General features: G+C 40.3%; 1 protein-coding gene across 7 annotated transcripts in view; it reads left to right on the forward strand.

Moving 5' to 3' along the window:
* Nucleotides 1-15,267, forward strand: part of Lrrfip2 (LRR binding FLII interacting protein 2) — a 110,155-nt gene that overhangs the window by 80,543 nt on the left and 14,345 nt on the right. For 4 of the 7 annotated variants that reach the window (XM_036193368.1, XM_036193370.1, XM_036193369.1 and 1 more), the window contains 2 exons: nt 1,239-1,409; nt 7,628-7,720. In XM_036193368.1, coding sequence (XP_036049261.1) covers nt 1,239-1,409; nt 7,628-7,720 — 264 coding nt within the window. Of the gene's footprint in view, nt 1-1,238; nt 1,410-7,627; nt 7,721-9,825; nt 9,919-15,267 lie in introns of all 7 variants that reach the window. The other 3 variants (XM_036193365.1, XM_036193366.1, XM_036193367.1) reach the window with 1 other exon arrangement.

Genomic DNA, 15,267 nt, shown 5'->3' on the forward strand with positions numbered 1-15,267 from the left:
AGGGATTGAGGTGGGGGGTCTCTTCTACTGAGCATTTGCCCTCAGTCCTGTGTCTAAAGATTATAGTAGATGAGACATAGGCTCACATGGGTGGTTTTGGTATGCATTCTCTAATGAGTAATGGGGGTCTGCCTATTCAAGTTGTTACCACCCTGGGTTTCAGACCTTTGCTGTTGATTCTGTAGTGTTCTGAATGGAAGTCAGTTGTCAGAACACTTACAAGTGCTTCTCCCGTCTGGGGGTTGCCATTTGCAGTGGGAAGTTTTACATTTTAATAAGGTCTCCTTTTTTCTCTTTGGCTGAGAGTGCTTTTGGTATAATCTTTGTTTAAGAAACCATTACCCACCCAGAGTCATGAAGACTTACTTGTGTATTTGCTTTAGAGATCTTTGGTTCATTTTGAGCTAATTTTCATGAGTGGTGTTAGGTAGTCATTCTTCCTCACTCATCAGAAGAATGAAGTGGTCCCAGCGTCATTCACTCTTTCCCTTTGTGTTACGTAGACAGACACCTTGTCGAAAATGGATTATGTGTAAGGTTCTGGTCCTAGGTCTATTTTACTGATTTTGGCTTGTCAAACATTTGTACTAGTTAAAAAAGTATCTCCAAAGTCTAAATGAGTTTTTCTTTTTATCTTTTGATAAAACAATAGGCAATTACAATTACCAACTTACTTGTTCTAAAAAAATGTATATGCTGTCTTAGGTAAAAGCTTTTTAATTATATGAAATTTCAGGCACTGTGCAATAGCTCTGGAGTAATTTAAAATGTTTGTCCCATTCACATTGGCATTATGCACACTGAGGAAACACTGGAAACAAAACCCAAAGTGGGAACATTCAGAGAAGTGTGTGGTTGCATTGCACTGTGAGAGGCTGTGTTCTCTCGAAGTGCTGCATTCTGAACACCAGACTCTACTTGTTAAAAACTACAAGAGAAACTCTCTGAAAGTGTTAACGATTCTGCATTTTCTACTTCCTAGAAACATATGTTTTCTGCACATCTTTTCATCGCTGCTTTATTTTGTGTTCTTGGCATGCAAAGAGAACACTTCCCAGAAAGGCATTAGTGTCTTATCATCCTTCTGCTACATGTGCACGCTACTAAACAAGGAGTCCCTAGCCTGCTTGTATTGTGTGGAAATGCTTCTTCATGTGCACTAGGCCATACTCTGCTGTTGTTCACTCATGTGCAGCCACCTTGTTGTAGATATCAAGCTGATGGTTTTTGTCATTTAGGAGTCTTTGTCTGAAGTAGAAGAGAAATACAAGAAGGCCATGGTGTCCAACGCCCAGCTAGACAACGAGAAGAACAACCTGATCTACCAGGTGGACACCCTCAAGGACGTTATTGAAGAGCAGGAGGAGCAGATGGCAGAGGTGTACCGAGAAAACGAGGAGAAATCAAAGGTAGCTGTTCATCTTGTGTACCCTTTTCTTGGTTCAGAAAACCAAAGCCTGGCATTTAAAGAAGATGGGCTTGGTGGGAAACTGCAGAACTGAGTGGTCTGAGAAATTAGTCACTGCCCTATCAATTAAAATTTTTTTGTTTTCTGAAGGAAAACTTTTATCCTTTTTTAAAGTTTTTAAAAACTAGATTACAACTCAAGTATTATTCTTTTAATTATGATAATGACATTAATTTACTTCTTTCCATTATAAGTGGAAAGACATAGAGCTTAGTGAGATAGGGAATTTTTCCTGTGAGCTTCTAAGTTCTCTAAGAGAGTCCACTTCCAGATAACCAGTTAATTAGAAGCAGCGGTTTAAAGATGTGAGTCAGAAACTGACAGATGTTTTCTTAAGAAGTTATATACAGTTGGAGCACAAAGGCCACTGTCTTAAGTGCCAGGTCTGCCCTTGGGCAGCTGCAGCAAAGAAGCTGGGTTGTAGTAATAGTTTATTGGACCTGGACATTTTAAAGTGTTGATGTCTAAGCAGAGAATAAATGGATATTATTGCTAGAGATTAGTTACTACTGTATTGCCAATATAGAAAAAAAAAGTAAAAAAACAGTTTAGGAAATATGTATTGGTTGAATTGTTGGAAACAGTACATAGTAAAGGGGATAACGAGTTGTTTAGTGTTTGATGAACTTCCATAGTAATGGTGTCCAGTGTAGGCTCACTGAACTGAATTTACTGCTCAGGTGTGGACATTAGTCACATGTGGGAGGGGCTGCAGTTATGAGGAGATATATGGAACTCAGTTGCCTCTCATTTTTTTCTGTGACTCGACAGCTGCTCTTTAAAGCCTATTTGAAAATGCTGCTGGGGTCTAGATGTGTGAAAATAAGGCATCTTTCATGTTAGGTCGGGATGGGCCTTGAAGAGGATGACAGTGAGTGCTTTATTCTTTGGTATTCTGTCCCAGACACCAGTTTGGAGGTTCTGAATCATTATCTTTGCTTGTTCCAAACTGATGTTGCCTCTTGCAATAGAAGGCCCATCTGCACAGAACCCAGAGAGGCCAGCTTCTCTGATGAACTTCATTATGGCTGCACATGATGAGAGTTCTGTACGTCAGCAGTGTTAAAGTTGTCACCACCCTGAGTTCAGTTCCCAGGACCTGGGGGGTGGGTGGACCAAATTCTACGAGTTGTGCTCTGACCTCCATGTTTTTAATACACAAATAGTAACTATATATATATATATTCATTTTTAATATACAAATAGTAACTATATATATTCATTTTAATACACAAATAGTAACTATATATATATTCATTTTTAATATACAAATAGTAACTATATATATATTCATTTTTAATATACAAATAGTAACTATATATATATTCATTTTTAATACACAAATAGTAACTATATATATATTCATTTGTATACAAATAGTAACTATATATATATTCATTTTTAGTATACAAATAGTAACTATATGTATTGTTTTTTTAGTACACAAATAGTAAATATATATTTTTGTTTTTAATACACAAATAGTAACTATATATATTCATTTTTAATATACAAATAGTAACTATATATATATATTCATTTGTATACAAATAGTAACTATATATATATATTCATTTTTAGTATACAAATAGTAACTATATGTATTGTTTTTTTAGTACACAAATAGTAAATATATATTTTTGTTTTTAATATACAAATAGTAACTATGTATTGTTTTTTAATATACAAATAGTGAATATATATGTTTTTTAATATAAAAATAGTAACTATATATAATGTATTGGTTTTTTAAAATACACAAATAGTAAATATATATATACAGGTGGATATGCACCTGTGCTCTGTCTCTCTGTCTCTCTGTCTCTGTCTGTCTCTGTCTCTGTCTCTTTCTCATCACACACAGACACACACACACACACACACACACACACAACCAGTTTACACTTGAAAAATTACTATCAACTCCTTTATATTATATACTCAGTCACTTAAAATTTTAGTAGTTTTAAAATGCCCACACACAATGTTCTTTTTTTTTATATTTAGAAATCAGAAGCTAGCCATGGTTGTGCATATTGTAATCCTAGCACTTGAGAATCTGAGGCAAGAGGATCATGAATTTATGGCTGGCCTTGGTTATACTGAGAACCTTTCTCAAAACAAAACAAACAAAACCAGAAGCTGGGTGTGGTGGCACACATCTTTACTCCTGGTGCTGGGGACACAGAGTCAGGAGGGCATTTGTGAGTTTGAGGCCAGCGCTGTACAGTGAGACCCTGAGACCCTGTGTCATCCCCTCTCCACCCCACAGCCTCTCCTAGCCACACACTCTCAGGATCCAGATAAGTTCCACACTTTGAAATGAGTTGCTGTGTTTTAAGACTGTAGTTAATAGGTTCCTTTTTCTCTTTCGCTCATCCAGTTTAGATATTGAGGAAATTTGATTGCCTGTCCCAAGGCTTGCTGTTCTGAAAGACTTAGCCTCCTCATTCCAGGGCATCGTTCCTGGGCCCTAGCTCTTTAGTTCCCGTGAGCAGTGTAGAGATGTCTCAAATGTAACTGGAGCCTGCTCTACCAGTGTGGTTCTTCCTACAGAGCCCTGAAGCTCGCTGTCATTGTTCCAGGGTAGCTGATGCTCTCTCCTGGCCTCCACAGTCACCAAGCAAGTGATGCACAGACATCTATGCAGGCAAAACACCCATACATATAAAATTTAAAAAATGATCCAATTCATATACAGCTTCCCATGTAATGTCTATGATTCAGTGGGGTTTAGGATATTCACATATTCACAGAGAGTATTTTCATTTTCCCAACTAGAAGCTGAATACTCCCTACCCATCATTCTCCTGTGCTTGATCCCCTGGCCTCAAGTAACCACTGACCTTTGTATCTGTGTAGATTTCCCCATTCCAGACTTTGACACTGACAAAATCATAAAAGGAACTCGTTCATGATTGTCATCTTACACCTAGTGTAGTAATCCCGAGTCACCCATGCTGCAGCACACATAGAAGTTCTTCATTTCTTTTGATGGCCTGTTAATATTCCATTGTTAGGGTAGCCACATGTGTTGGGAGGTCCAGCAGCAATAATTGATATTTGGGTTGTTTTTCCCTTTGGCCTTTTATAAAAAATGCTGACATGAACATCGTGTACTTTTTGTGTGGACACTGTTTTCCTTTGTCTAAATACATAGCAGTGGGATTGTTGGGTCCTCTAGTAACTGCACGAACTAAGTGAGGCGGAGCAGACTTTCCAAAGCAGTGTCAGCATTTCAGTGCATTTCACTGGCTACATTCTTTGTCCACATCCTCTCCAATATTTACTGTCGTCTGGCCTGTCACGTCTAGCCATCTTAGTGCTTTGATTTGCATTTCTCTGATAAAACTACTGGTTTTTAGTATGTTTTCATGGTCTTAATGGTTTATCTTTTTTCTTTTTTCTTTTTTTTTTTTTTTTTTTTGTTTTTCGAGACAGGGTCTCTCTGTGTAGCTTTGCGCCTTTCCTGGAACTCGCTTTGGAGACCAGGCTGGCCTCAAACTCACAGAGATCCGCCTGCCTCTGCCTCCCAAGTGCTGGGATTAAAGGCGTGCGTCACCACCGCCCGGCATGGTTTATCTTTTGAAATCGCCTATTTTAAAATTTTTATTACTGTTATAAAACTATATTTCAGATATAAGTCACTTACCAGATAAATCATTTACAGATATCTTTCGCCATTTCTTTGATTCTTTTTAACTTATTCTTTGTTTATTAGCCTATGGCCATCTTTTTTTTTTGTCTTTTTATCATGTCCATCTTTAAAGAGGATCTTCATCTTTTATTACCTAGATAGACAATTTGCATAGTTTTGGAAGTCAAGATAAAGACTCCTTTGCTTTATAGTTTCATGCTATAAAGAGTTGTTTTGCTCTTACAGTGACCAATCATCTTCATCAGAAGTATCTTTATGAAGTTGAGTTCAGTGTTGTGAGTGACAGCTTTTGTTCCTTTTGATGCTCAGATTTTACCACTTCTGGCTATTGTGAGCCTCTTTTGAGCTGATTCTCAAGTTCTTTGGGAGGCTCACTGATAGCCTCCATGCTTTCTGACAGAAGAACATGCTTTGGCCTTATCTTTGGGTCCATCCTTTGTCCAAGCAGTCCTCCATCTCTTCCCACAGGCCTGGGGCTGCTCTGGCTGCTCAGTCGATCCCTTCATAGGCCCTTCTCTTAGTGGAAATAATGTATGTGGGGTTTTTTGTTTGCTTATATGATAAAATACATTGTACTCTGATGGTTCAAGTTTACATTTATGACTCTAGGGATTGTACTCAGTCCCTCTGTTCTCCATCTCCTTTGTGCCACACTGCAACTTCTAATTTTTACTGCTTGATTCCATGCCACTCAACAGAGCAAGACTAGGTCACACCAGTGTAGTTACCGAAAGGAGCCATAGTGTTTGGCTTGGCTTTACTCTGGGACAGAGGCTATGCATAGCCAAAATATGTTTTTTTAAAGTTACTTGAAATAGTTTAATTAAAAAAATTATTATTATGGTAAAAATCACACCACAATAAATTTACCATTTTAGCCATTTTAAAGGGTGTCATTCACAGTAGGATGTTATATATATTTATATTGTGTATGAAATCTGTACATTTTATCTTGCAAAAGTAAACTCCAAACAGTTAAATAAATAGGGACATTTGGCCCTTCCCGAGCCCTTGGCAGCCTCCATCTGTATGTGACTCACTTATAATGCTTACACGTCATCCCCGGTGCTCATGATTATAATGCTTACATGTTGTCCCCAGTGCTCATGATAAGAGTTCCTTCTCTCAAAGGCTGAGCACTGTTCCCGTGTCTCTGCTGCACTTTATCCATCCACTCCAGGTATTTGGTTTGTTTCTATTAGAAACTGGACTTTAAATTGAACTTGCCTGACTTAGGTAAAAATAGGTAGATATGAAGTCAAAGGAAATGAATTCAGTTTATCTTCTCATCCTCATTTTCCTCTTTCTTTGGAGGAATTGGTTTTTTTTTTTTTTTTTTTTTTTTTTTTTAAGATTCTTTCCTTTTATTTTGTGCATGTCTGTGTGCCATATGCATGCCTGGTGCTTGTGTGGGTCAGAAGAAGGAATTGAATCCTCTGGAACTAGTGTTAGAGGTGGCTAGGAGCCACCACGTGGGTGCTGGAAACCAAACTCAGGTCCTGTGCAAGAGCAGCTAGTGCTCTTACCTGCTGAGTGATGTTTCCAGCCCCAGGAAATTCTTTTTAAGTTTAGTGATTCATCCTTTATTTTTATAAGCCAAGGAGATATGCTAGCCAATGTTGATTAAAAACACACACAGCATTTGAAATGCATTTAAACACATGTGTTTGTGGCCCTCCTTTCTTAGAAAACAGCAGCACACTATAAATTCTGTTCTGCTTGTAACACACAGATCTTCACTCCTTCCCATGCTCTGGCTATTCCATTGTGCAGACACTACTCCACAGCTCCCAGTTCGTGGACGTGCTTGCTGTCCAGAAGTCAGCCTGCAAGACAAGGAGTGCTCGGATAGTTCTGTGGTTTTATCAGTGTGTCTGTGAAAGAGAGCCATGGCAGGTGGATCCACGGAATTCTCTTTTGTAAGCCACGGGTGAGGACACACGAGAGCTACTGTGTGTTTCTCTCCCTTGAGCATGTGTTATAATGGAGCTGTTCCCGTCTTGTTTCCTGGGCTTTAGCCTGGTTTTCCATGTTGTCAGTGGTTTGTGTTCTGGTTGTTACTTTATTATCTTATTTTAGGAGTTCTCCAACTGGAAAAGTAGCAATAAATCTTTGTCCCAGAATATAAATTACAATTTCTTGTGTAGCTTGTCATTCCTATCTTTACTTTGTGGTAGATTTTGCTATTCTGAAAATTGTAATTTTTATGTGGTCTCTTACCCCACTTCCCCTTTATTGTTTTTGGATAATGGACTAATTTAAAATAGTTTCCTCTACTCTGCAGTTGCTTATGTTAGGAAGTACCTATGAGTTGCTGTCCCTTCTGCTGCCTTTCTCACCCTCTCAGGCAGGATGGAGATGGAGAATGTGACCCTTTCTACCAAACGCAGGTCATCCACGCAGGCCTGGGTCTGGAAGCCAGACTTGGTCTTGGTGCTAAATTACATATGTTCGGCTTTGTAGCCCTTGACTTTATAACAATATCATTTTCTTAATAACAGGAGTTAGAAAGGCAGAAACATATGTGCAGTGTGCTGCAGCATAAAATGGATGAACTCAAAGAAGGCCTTCGGCAGAGAGACGAGCTCATTGAGGTATGTATTTGAACTGTGGAAATACTTGATTTTGAAAAATAGATGAATTGGACAGGGTGGTGGTGTGTTTGTTGGGAGAATATTACAATGCTATAAAGCAGTGGTTCTCAACTTAATGCTGCAACCCTTTACTATAGTTCCTTATGTTGTGGTGACCCTCAACCATAAAGTTATTTCTTTGCTACTTCATAACTGTAATTTGTTACTGTAATATAAATATCTGTGCTTTCTGTTGGTCTTAGGCAACCCTTGTGAAAGGGTCTCTTAATCCCCAAAGGGGTCCAAACCTACAGGTTGAGAATTGCTGCTATAAAGAGTTTACTTATGTAAACATTTGTCTATCTCAAAAATTTTCCAACATGAAATACACAGGCAAGTTTAAAGAGTGAATGCTTACACATTCTATAAAATCCCCCTTTAATAGCAGGGGTTTTGACCAATGTCTTTTATTCTTAAGCACTTTCCCCAGAAGGTATTGTGAGATGTTAGAAAAGGAAGCATTACAGGGTCCTAGTGCATGGCATCCTGTAGGATGCGATTCTTGAGGAGTAAGAATCTTGATCTCCACTCAAGTTGATGCATTTGAGGTAGCTGAAGAAAAGGAAGTTGTCAAGGCCTTCCCCTTGTACTACAGCACCCCAGCTCTCTGTGGTGGAGAAGCTCTGTACCACACTACAGCATCCCAGTGTCAAGGACGGTGGTCTGCAGCAACACAGTTTGTGCACCACCCCAGCTGTGGTTAACTGCCTCCGTTTGTATTAAGAAGTACACAGAAGAGGATAGTAAGGCTGGATTTCTGTAATTTATCACCATTTTTTCTTGAAAAACAAGCCTAGGGTGTTAGATACAAACTTTGAAAGCCTTAGTCTCTTTGTGCTTACAATTACTACCTTTCAGTGTCAGTAGCTCTTGGTCATGCATGACTGAAAACTGAGTATCACACATAATGCCTTTGGGTCTCCAGAATTAGGATTTGCACAATCAAGTGGAGATGTGTGAGTAGGAAAGTGTTGATGGTAACTTGTCAGTGACAAATGGGAACACAGTAAGAGGCCCAGGACAAGCCCTTGCCTTTCTGTTGCTGTGGTAACACCCACGGCCAAAAGCACTTAGGTGGGGGGTAGATTTATCTCATATATTTTCATGTCACAGTCCATCACTGAGGGAAGTCAGGGCAGGTACCTGAAGGTAGGCCTGTTTGCTGTTCCACACAGCATTATCTCCACCTAGGGAGCTCACTCACAGCCAAGGAAGTGCACAAGAAACCATGGCTAGCTCACTGACTGGCTGAAGCTTACACTCCTTATACAGCTTCCTTATACAGCCCAAGACCATCTGCCCAGCCTGTGGTAGAGTGGGCTGGGCCTCTTACATCAGTTAGCAATCAAGACAATCCCTCACAGACATGCCTCCAGACCTGAGACTTTCCCACCAGGGGACTCTAGATTGTGCCTGTGCTAACTAGGATGACATCATTACCCATCAGAAGACTTGTTAGAGAGCCGCTGAAACTCATGTTTCTCTTATAGTTTATGATATTCTTTATACTTCAGTTTCTGACAACAGAAAACCAGAGTGATCCATCTGAAGCTATGTCTGTCCTTTTTTTAGTTCTGCTTTACCAAGCACCATTCAAGTCTTCAGCTTGCTTTCTGTGGTAAAGGATCATTTGTTCATAAGTAAACACGTTTCCTTTGGCAAATATAAGCGGTTTCAAGTTTGGGTAGAAAGGCAATTATCACAGGGTGAACACGCAGGAGTGCCGTGTATACGCAGGAACGCAGCTGGCCAGCTGCCTCAGCTGCTGTTGGAACAGTTAGTTTTTCCCAGTACCCTTTTAGACATTTGCCCCACTCCCTTTTCTTGTGCTGGTGATCGAACCCAGGGCCATTGCACACTCAGCACACTGCCTCCCTTGCTTACTGTTGGGCAAGCCAGTGAGACACTGGCTGTCATCTTTCCCTGTTCTGTTGACCATAGACTTCCCCCCTTCCCTTTAAAATTCATCTGCCTCTTTTTCGTTCTGTTCTCCTTCTTCTAATGCCCTTGCTTTTTCTTTCCGTTTTTATTATTTCCCTCCCCTTCTTCTTCTTCTTATTCTTCAGGAGAATCAGCGCCTCCAGCAGAAAATAGACACCATGACAAAAGAGGTGTTTGACCTCCAAGAGACCCTGCTTTGGAAAGATAAAACAATTGGGGTATGAGAGGAGATGGGGCTTTGGAGAAGTTCATTCCTGAGGAATAGACCAAGAAAGTGTAGACAATATGAATAAACAGAAGACAGAGACTTCTCTAGGAAACCTGGTAGTGTGCCTAGAGAGAACTTGTCTTTCCAGACTCCATTCTTGTGATGCTCATAAATAGAAACCTTTAAAAGAAGTGTTCTTTATTCTCCAAGGGTTCTTATCCCAGAGCTACCACAGGCATCTAATTCAAATTCTGTGGGTAGCTGGCTATGTTTACCTTACAGAAGTATGGATTAAAAAGAAGTTGGAGGTGGAGATGGGGAAAATGTTGTCATGTAAATTTTTGGTGAATAAAGTAGGAGAAGATTACAAATCAGTTTCATTATGGAAATGGATAGGAACGTAAGCTCACAGTGCTGCAAACTGTGACGCCATCTCTGATTCTAGCCCAGAACTCCCTAGCTTGGGGCCTGGTAAGGAAAACACCCTCACTACTGCTTTGTGTAGCACTGAAGATACACTCCAATCATGCTGGAGGGTAGCAAAACTAGTCACATCTCTAGTTCCATAGGGCAGAAATGTAAAGAACTAAAGGTACTTTTAGATAATTTTCTGAAGCTTAAGTTACCAAATTTCCAAAATTCCGTCAATAACTAGAAAATTTTCCCAGGGGACATTCTGATTGTGAATTCCTTAGTTTATATACATTTTTTCCCTTGGAAGAGTGAAGTGATATGGGGAGTGGGCACACAGAGTGGACAGTTTGTGGAGGAAACGTTGAAAATGTACATCTTGTCTGGGATGGCCATCTCATGAGGCAGGGAGGCCCGGGACTTCTCATGTGTATGGCTTAGCATTTTAAACTGGTTATCTTGGACTAGCTTAGTAGCTAGAGTAAAACTACACACCCCCTAAAGGAGCTCATTAAAACAGACCTTGGTTTCCTACTAGAAACACATGCCAATGCTAGTTGTAGTGGCACATGCCTTTGATCCCAGAATTTGGAGAAAAGCGGGTAGGTGGATCTCGTGAGTTCTTAGGCTAGCCTGGTCTGTGTATTGAGTTCTAGGCTATACAGTGTGACCTGTCTCAAAAAGAAAAAAAAGAAAGAAATGTATAATATACATGCTGATGGCTAAGATGTAAATTACTTGGCTTTTAATTGTCTGAAGTTTTCTATAAGATATATTTAACTTTTAAAGAGTAAACTTTTGCAAACTGCTCAGCTAGCTCAGTGGGTAGAGGGCTTGCCTTGCAAGCGTGATGCATTGATTTGGATTTCCAGAACCCACCTAAAGGTGGGAGGAGAGAAGGAAGTTCACAAGTGGTCCTCTACCTCTACTGTGTGGGTGTGCCCACTCATACATCATGTACATATTAATACTGTTTTTGAAGAATTAAATGTTTATTTTGAGGAAAATTAAGATTCACATACAAATGTATGAATTGGTACCAAGATATCCCCACATACCCTTTGCTCTAAAATGTCACATCTTGCAATTCTGTATGTAGTACAGTATTGCAGCCAGGACATGTCTGTGGTACAGTGAAGATAAAGGCACAACTCTTTCTCCTTTTTATGGATACTCTTCCTACTCCTGGTCTCCATCACTCAGAGCCACTCTGTAATTTTGCCATTTTAAGAATGTTGTATTTGGGTGGTGGTGGCACATGCCTTTAATTAATCCCAGCATTTGGGAGGCAGAGGCAGGTGGATCTTTGAGTTCCAGGACAGCCTGGTCTACAGAGTTCTAAACAGCCAGGGCTATACAAAGAACCCTGTCTCAAAAACAAACAAACAAAACAAGCAAACAAAAGGAATGTTGTATAAATAGAAACCAACAGTGTATAATATACTTGGACTAAAAAAGTTTATCTAATTGTAACAGTAGTTTATACTTCCCTTAGCTTCTCTTTAATTGTGTTTATTACAAAGAATGATCTACCATTTTAACAGTTGGACAGTTCAGTGGAGTTAAATTCACCTGTATTGCTGTGCACTGTTCCCATCCTGTCCAGCTAATGGAACCCACTAAGCAATGCCATCCACCTCACCCCCGCCAACCACTGCTCCATTCTGTCTCCAGGTTAATAATACTCTAGGTTCCTCAATGAGGTGGACTCACATAGCACTTTATGGCTACGTTATTACAGTAGCACAGTATCCTAGAGCTTTAGAGCTTCATCATCAGCGTTGAAGGATGTGTCAGAATGAATTTGTGTGTGTGTGTGTGTGTGTGTGTGTGTGTGTGTGTGTGTGTGAGAGAGAGAGAGAGAGAGAGAGAGAGAGAGAGAGAGAGAGAGAGAGAGAGAAATCTTACTATGTGTAGTTCAGGCTGACCCTTCCATTTCCTCCTAAGTTCTGGGGTTCCAGGCATTCTTTACCTACACTAAGCAAATATCCTTATTTTTTGAAACTCAATAGACAAATGTATCACATTTCTCTCTCTCTCTCTCTCTCTCTCTCTCTCTCTCTCTCTCTCTCTCTCTCTCTTTCTGAGACATGGTTTCTCTGTGTAGTTTTGGTGCCTGTCCTAGGTCTTGCTCTGTAGACCAGGCTGGCCTCAAACTCACAGAGATCCACCTGGCTCTGCCTTCCAAGTGCTGGCATCAAAGGCGTGTGCCACCACCGCCCGGCCACATTTATCTCTTAATTGACGCCTGGGTAGCAGCTTCCACCCCTGGCTGTTGTGAATATGCTGCTGTGCATATGTTGTGCAAGTATCTTATTTGTACTCTGTTTTAAGTTCTCTGGGGTGTATAACCCAGAGTATAACTTAGCTAAGTCATTTAGGAACATTGTTTTAAGGACCATCCAATCTGTATTCCGTAGCACATTCCCCTCAGCAATGAGCAAAAGATGGAATTCTTCTACTTCTTTACCAACACTTGTTACTTCTCTTTCTGGTGTTGTCATGTCGTCTGTTTTTGCTTTTTCTAGTCTAAGGAAGAGAACCCAGTAGCTCACACCTGATAGGCAAATGCTCTACTACTGAGCTACATCGCTAGACATTTTTTTTTTTTCTTTTTTGAGACAGTGTGTAGACCAGGCTGAATCCACCATACCCAGCTTCTCTTTTACTTCCAAAGGGCTTGCTTTCAGTACCTAATGCATCACTCATCTCTAGGTTCATTTTCAAGAATAAAATCTAATAACTCAATCAAGAAACAGGTCCCAGGTTGAAACTGAGTTTTCTCTCACTTTCCCTTGGTGACATCAGTTCCTTTATCACTAGCTTCTTGCGGGTCTCTATAGGTACTCAACGTCGAATAGAGTAGTGCATATAAAGGGCCTGGGCTCTGGGCCAGACTGGCATCAGTTAATTTTCATTCTCAATAACTGCAGTTATTGAACCTGTTGCCTAGCATTTTAGCCTGTTCCACATCTCTGTTTGGCTTTTTGATGCTAAAATTAGATGTTAGATCTTTGACAAAGGATTATTTAGATCTCTACAAGGATGTCCTTTTTACTCTTTAAAATTGTGCTACAGAGGTCACTGCTGCCTGCAGCACAGGGCAGTGGTTGTGTGGTCAGGCGGCATGGCACAGGGGACTGCAGATCTAGAGCACCTATGTTTGACCCAACTATAAAGGTGCTTCAGTAGCTTCCAAGCTTTGTGGGGAAATGAACATATACACAGGATACATTTTATTTTCCTAACTGTAATTAAAGGAAGATGAAATTTTAAAATCTAGAAGTAAAACAAGAACCCAGTACTATAATCGTGGAAGGAGGCACAAAAGCCACATACTAGTGTTTGCTAGAATTCTTAACTTGAGATTGGTCTATTCCTGAGAGGTCTTTTGTATTCAGTGGGATTATTGACACAGCATATCATGAAAGTGACCACCTCCTCAGCTTCATGTTGTGATTATAACACAACTGCATGGCATGCTTTTGTAACATGCATCTAACCTGTGGTGCAGGTGACTGCCATGTCCATAACACACATCTAACATAACCCATATGGTTTAGGTGACTGCCTGCAGATAAGAAATGTTTCTGTGCTTGTTCTAATGTTCATTTGCTGTTAAGGTGGTTAGGTAATTGGAGATACATTAGATGTGCCAGTTTCCACCACTATAGAAAGGAAGTTAGGGATTGACATTATAGTGTGAAAAATGAGGAGAGGGCTGGCATAAGGGGTACATCCCCAGCATTATGTGGGATGACCATGAAGGAGCAGAATTCAGCAAGGGTGTTAGAACCAAACTGAACTGGACTCATTGCTCCCCTGGAGTTGCTGTAACTTTGGACAGGGAGATGATAGATGCGTTACAGAAGGCAGAAGGGCAGGGCTTCACCTCCAGATCACAGTGTCTGCTCCCGTTGGTGCAGCCCAGTTGTGGTGCTCTCACGCTTACTTGTTTCCAGTTGGTCACAGAATAGGATTATAATGGTTTATAAAAATTACTCAATCAGTGCCAGGCATGTTGACATATGCCTGTTAATTCCACTGTAGGACTAGGAGTTCAAGGTCAGCCTTGACTACATAGCTTGTTGAAGGCCAGCCTAGGCAATATGAGACCCTCTAGAGATTCAGCAACAAGGACAACCACTAAACACTTTCTAGCCATTAGTAACCAAGCAGTTGACCTACACTTTGATCTGGTGATCAAAGGTACAGCTTACCTTATTGGGTTAATGCTGGACAAAACATTAAATCAAGAGAAATAAATAGCGGAAGGGTTCTGGTAAAGACAGCCCTGCCGCCAGGTTACCAGGCACCTGCTTTCTTCTTCGTGTTTGAATGTGGTTGCAGATTCACTATTAATAACCAAAGTAGCTTCCTCCTTCTGTCTGTGCTGCTGTCCTGAAAGCTCAGATGCAGGAAACAGGGAGGCTCCTGAGGAAAGCCCACCTCCTGCCTTCCCAAACCCTCCATGCAACCTGCCAATGTGAGCAGTACTCCAAGCCCAGTGTGCTTCCTGAGGGGGTGCCACTCACTGTTAGGCCTCCTGTTTGTAGATGGGTGGATTCTGATAGGTCAAGTCCCCAAAGCTAGATTTGAAACTCCTGACCACTCACTTTATTAGTATAAACTAATTTTTATCAAAAAAACAATTAACATAAATAGGTTGTAGAGAATTCCTTTGGAGCTGAGCTGTCTTGGGCCAAGTGGTAACTGAGTATCTTGATAATACTTGAGAACAAGCAGACAGCCAGTATTTAAATAACTTATCCAGATTTGCTCTTTTTCCCAAACCATCTTCATTTTTAACACTCAAGCATATTCTTAACTACTTCTGTTAAAGATGAAATAAAACGTGTTGGGTTTTGTTGTTCACCAAATGAAAATGTAATGAGCAAATTATGCAGGAAATTTTTGTGTGTAAAGATAATCTTCATGTGATGAGCAT

This window comes from Onychomys torridus, chromosome 7 (genome assembly GCF_903995425.1).
Source record: "Onychomys torridus chromosome 7, mOncTor1.1, whole genome shotgun sequence".
Taxonomy (NCBI): Eukaryota; Metazoa; Chordata; class Mammalia; order Rodentia; family Cricetidae; genus Onychomys; species Onychomys torridus.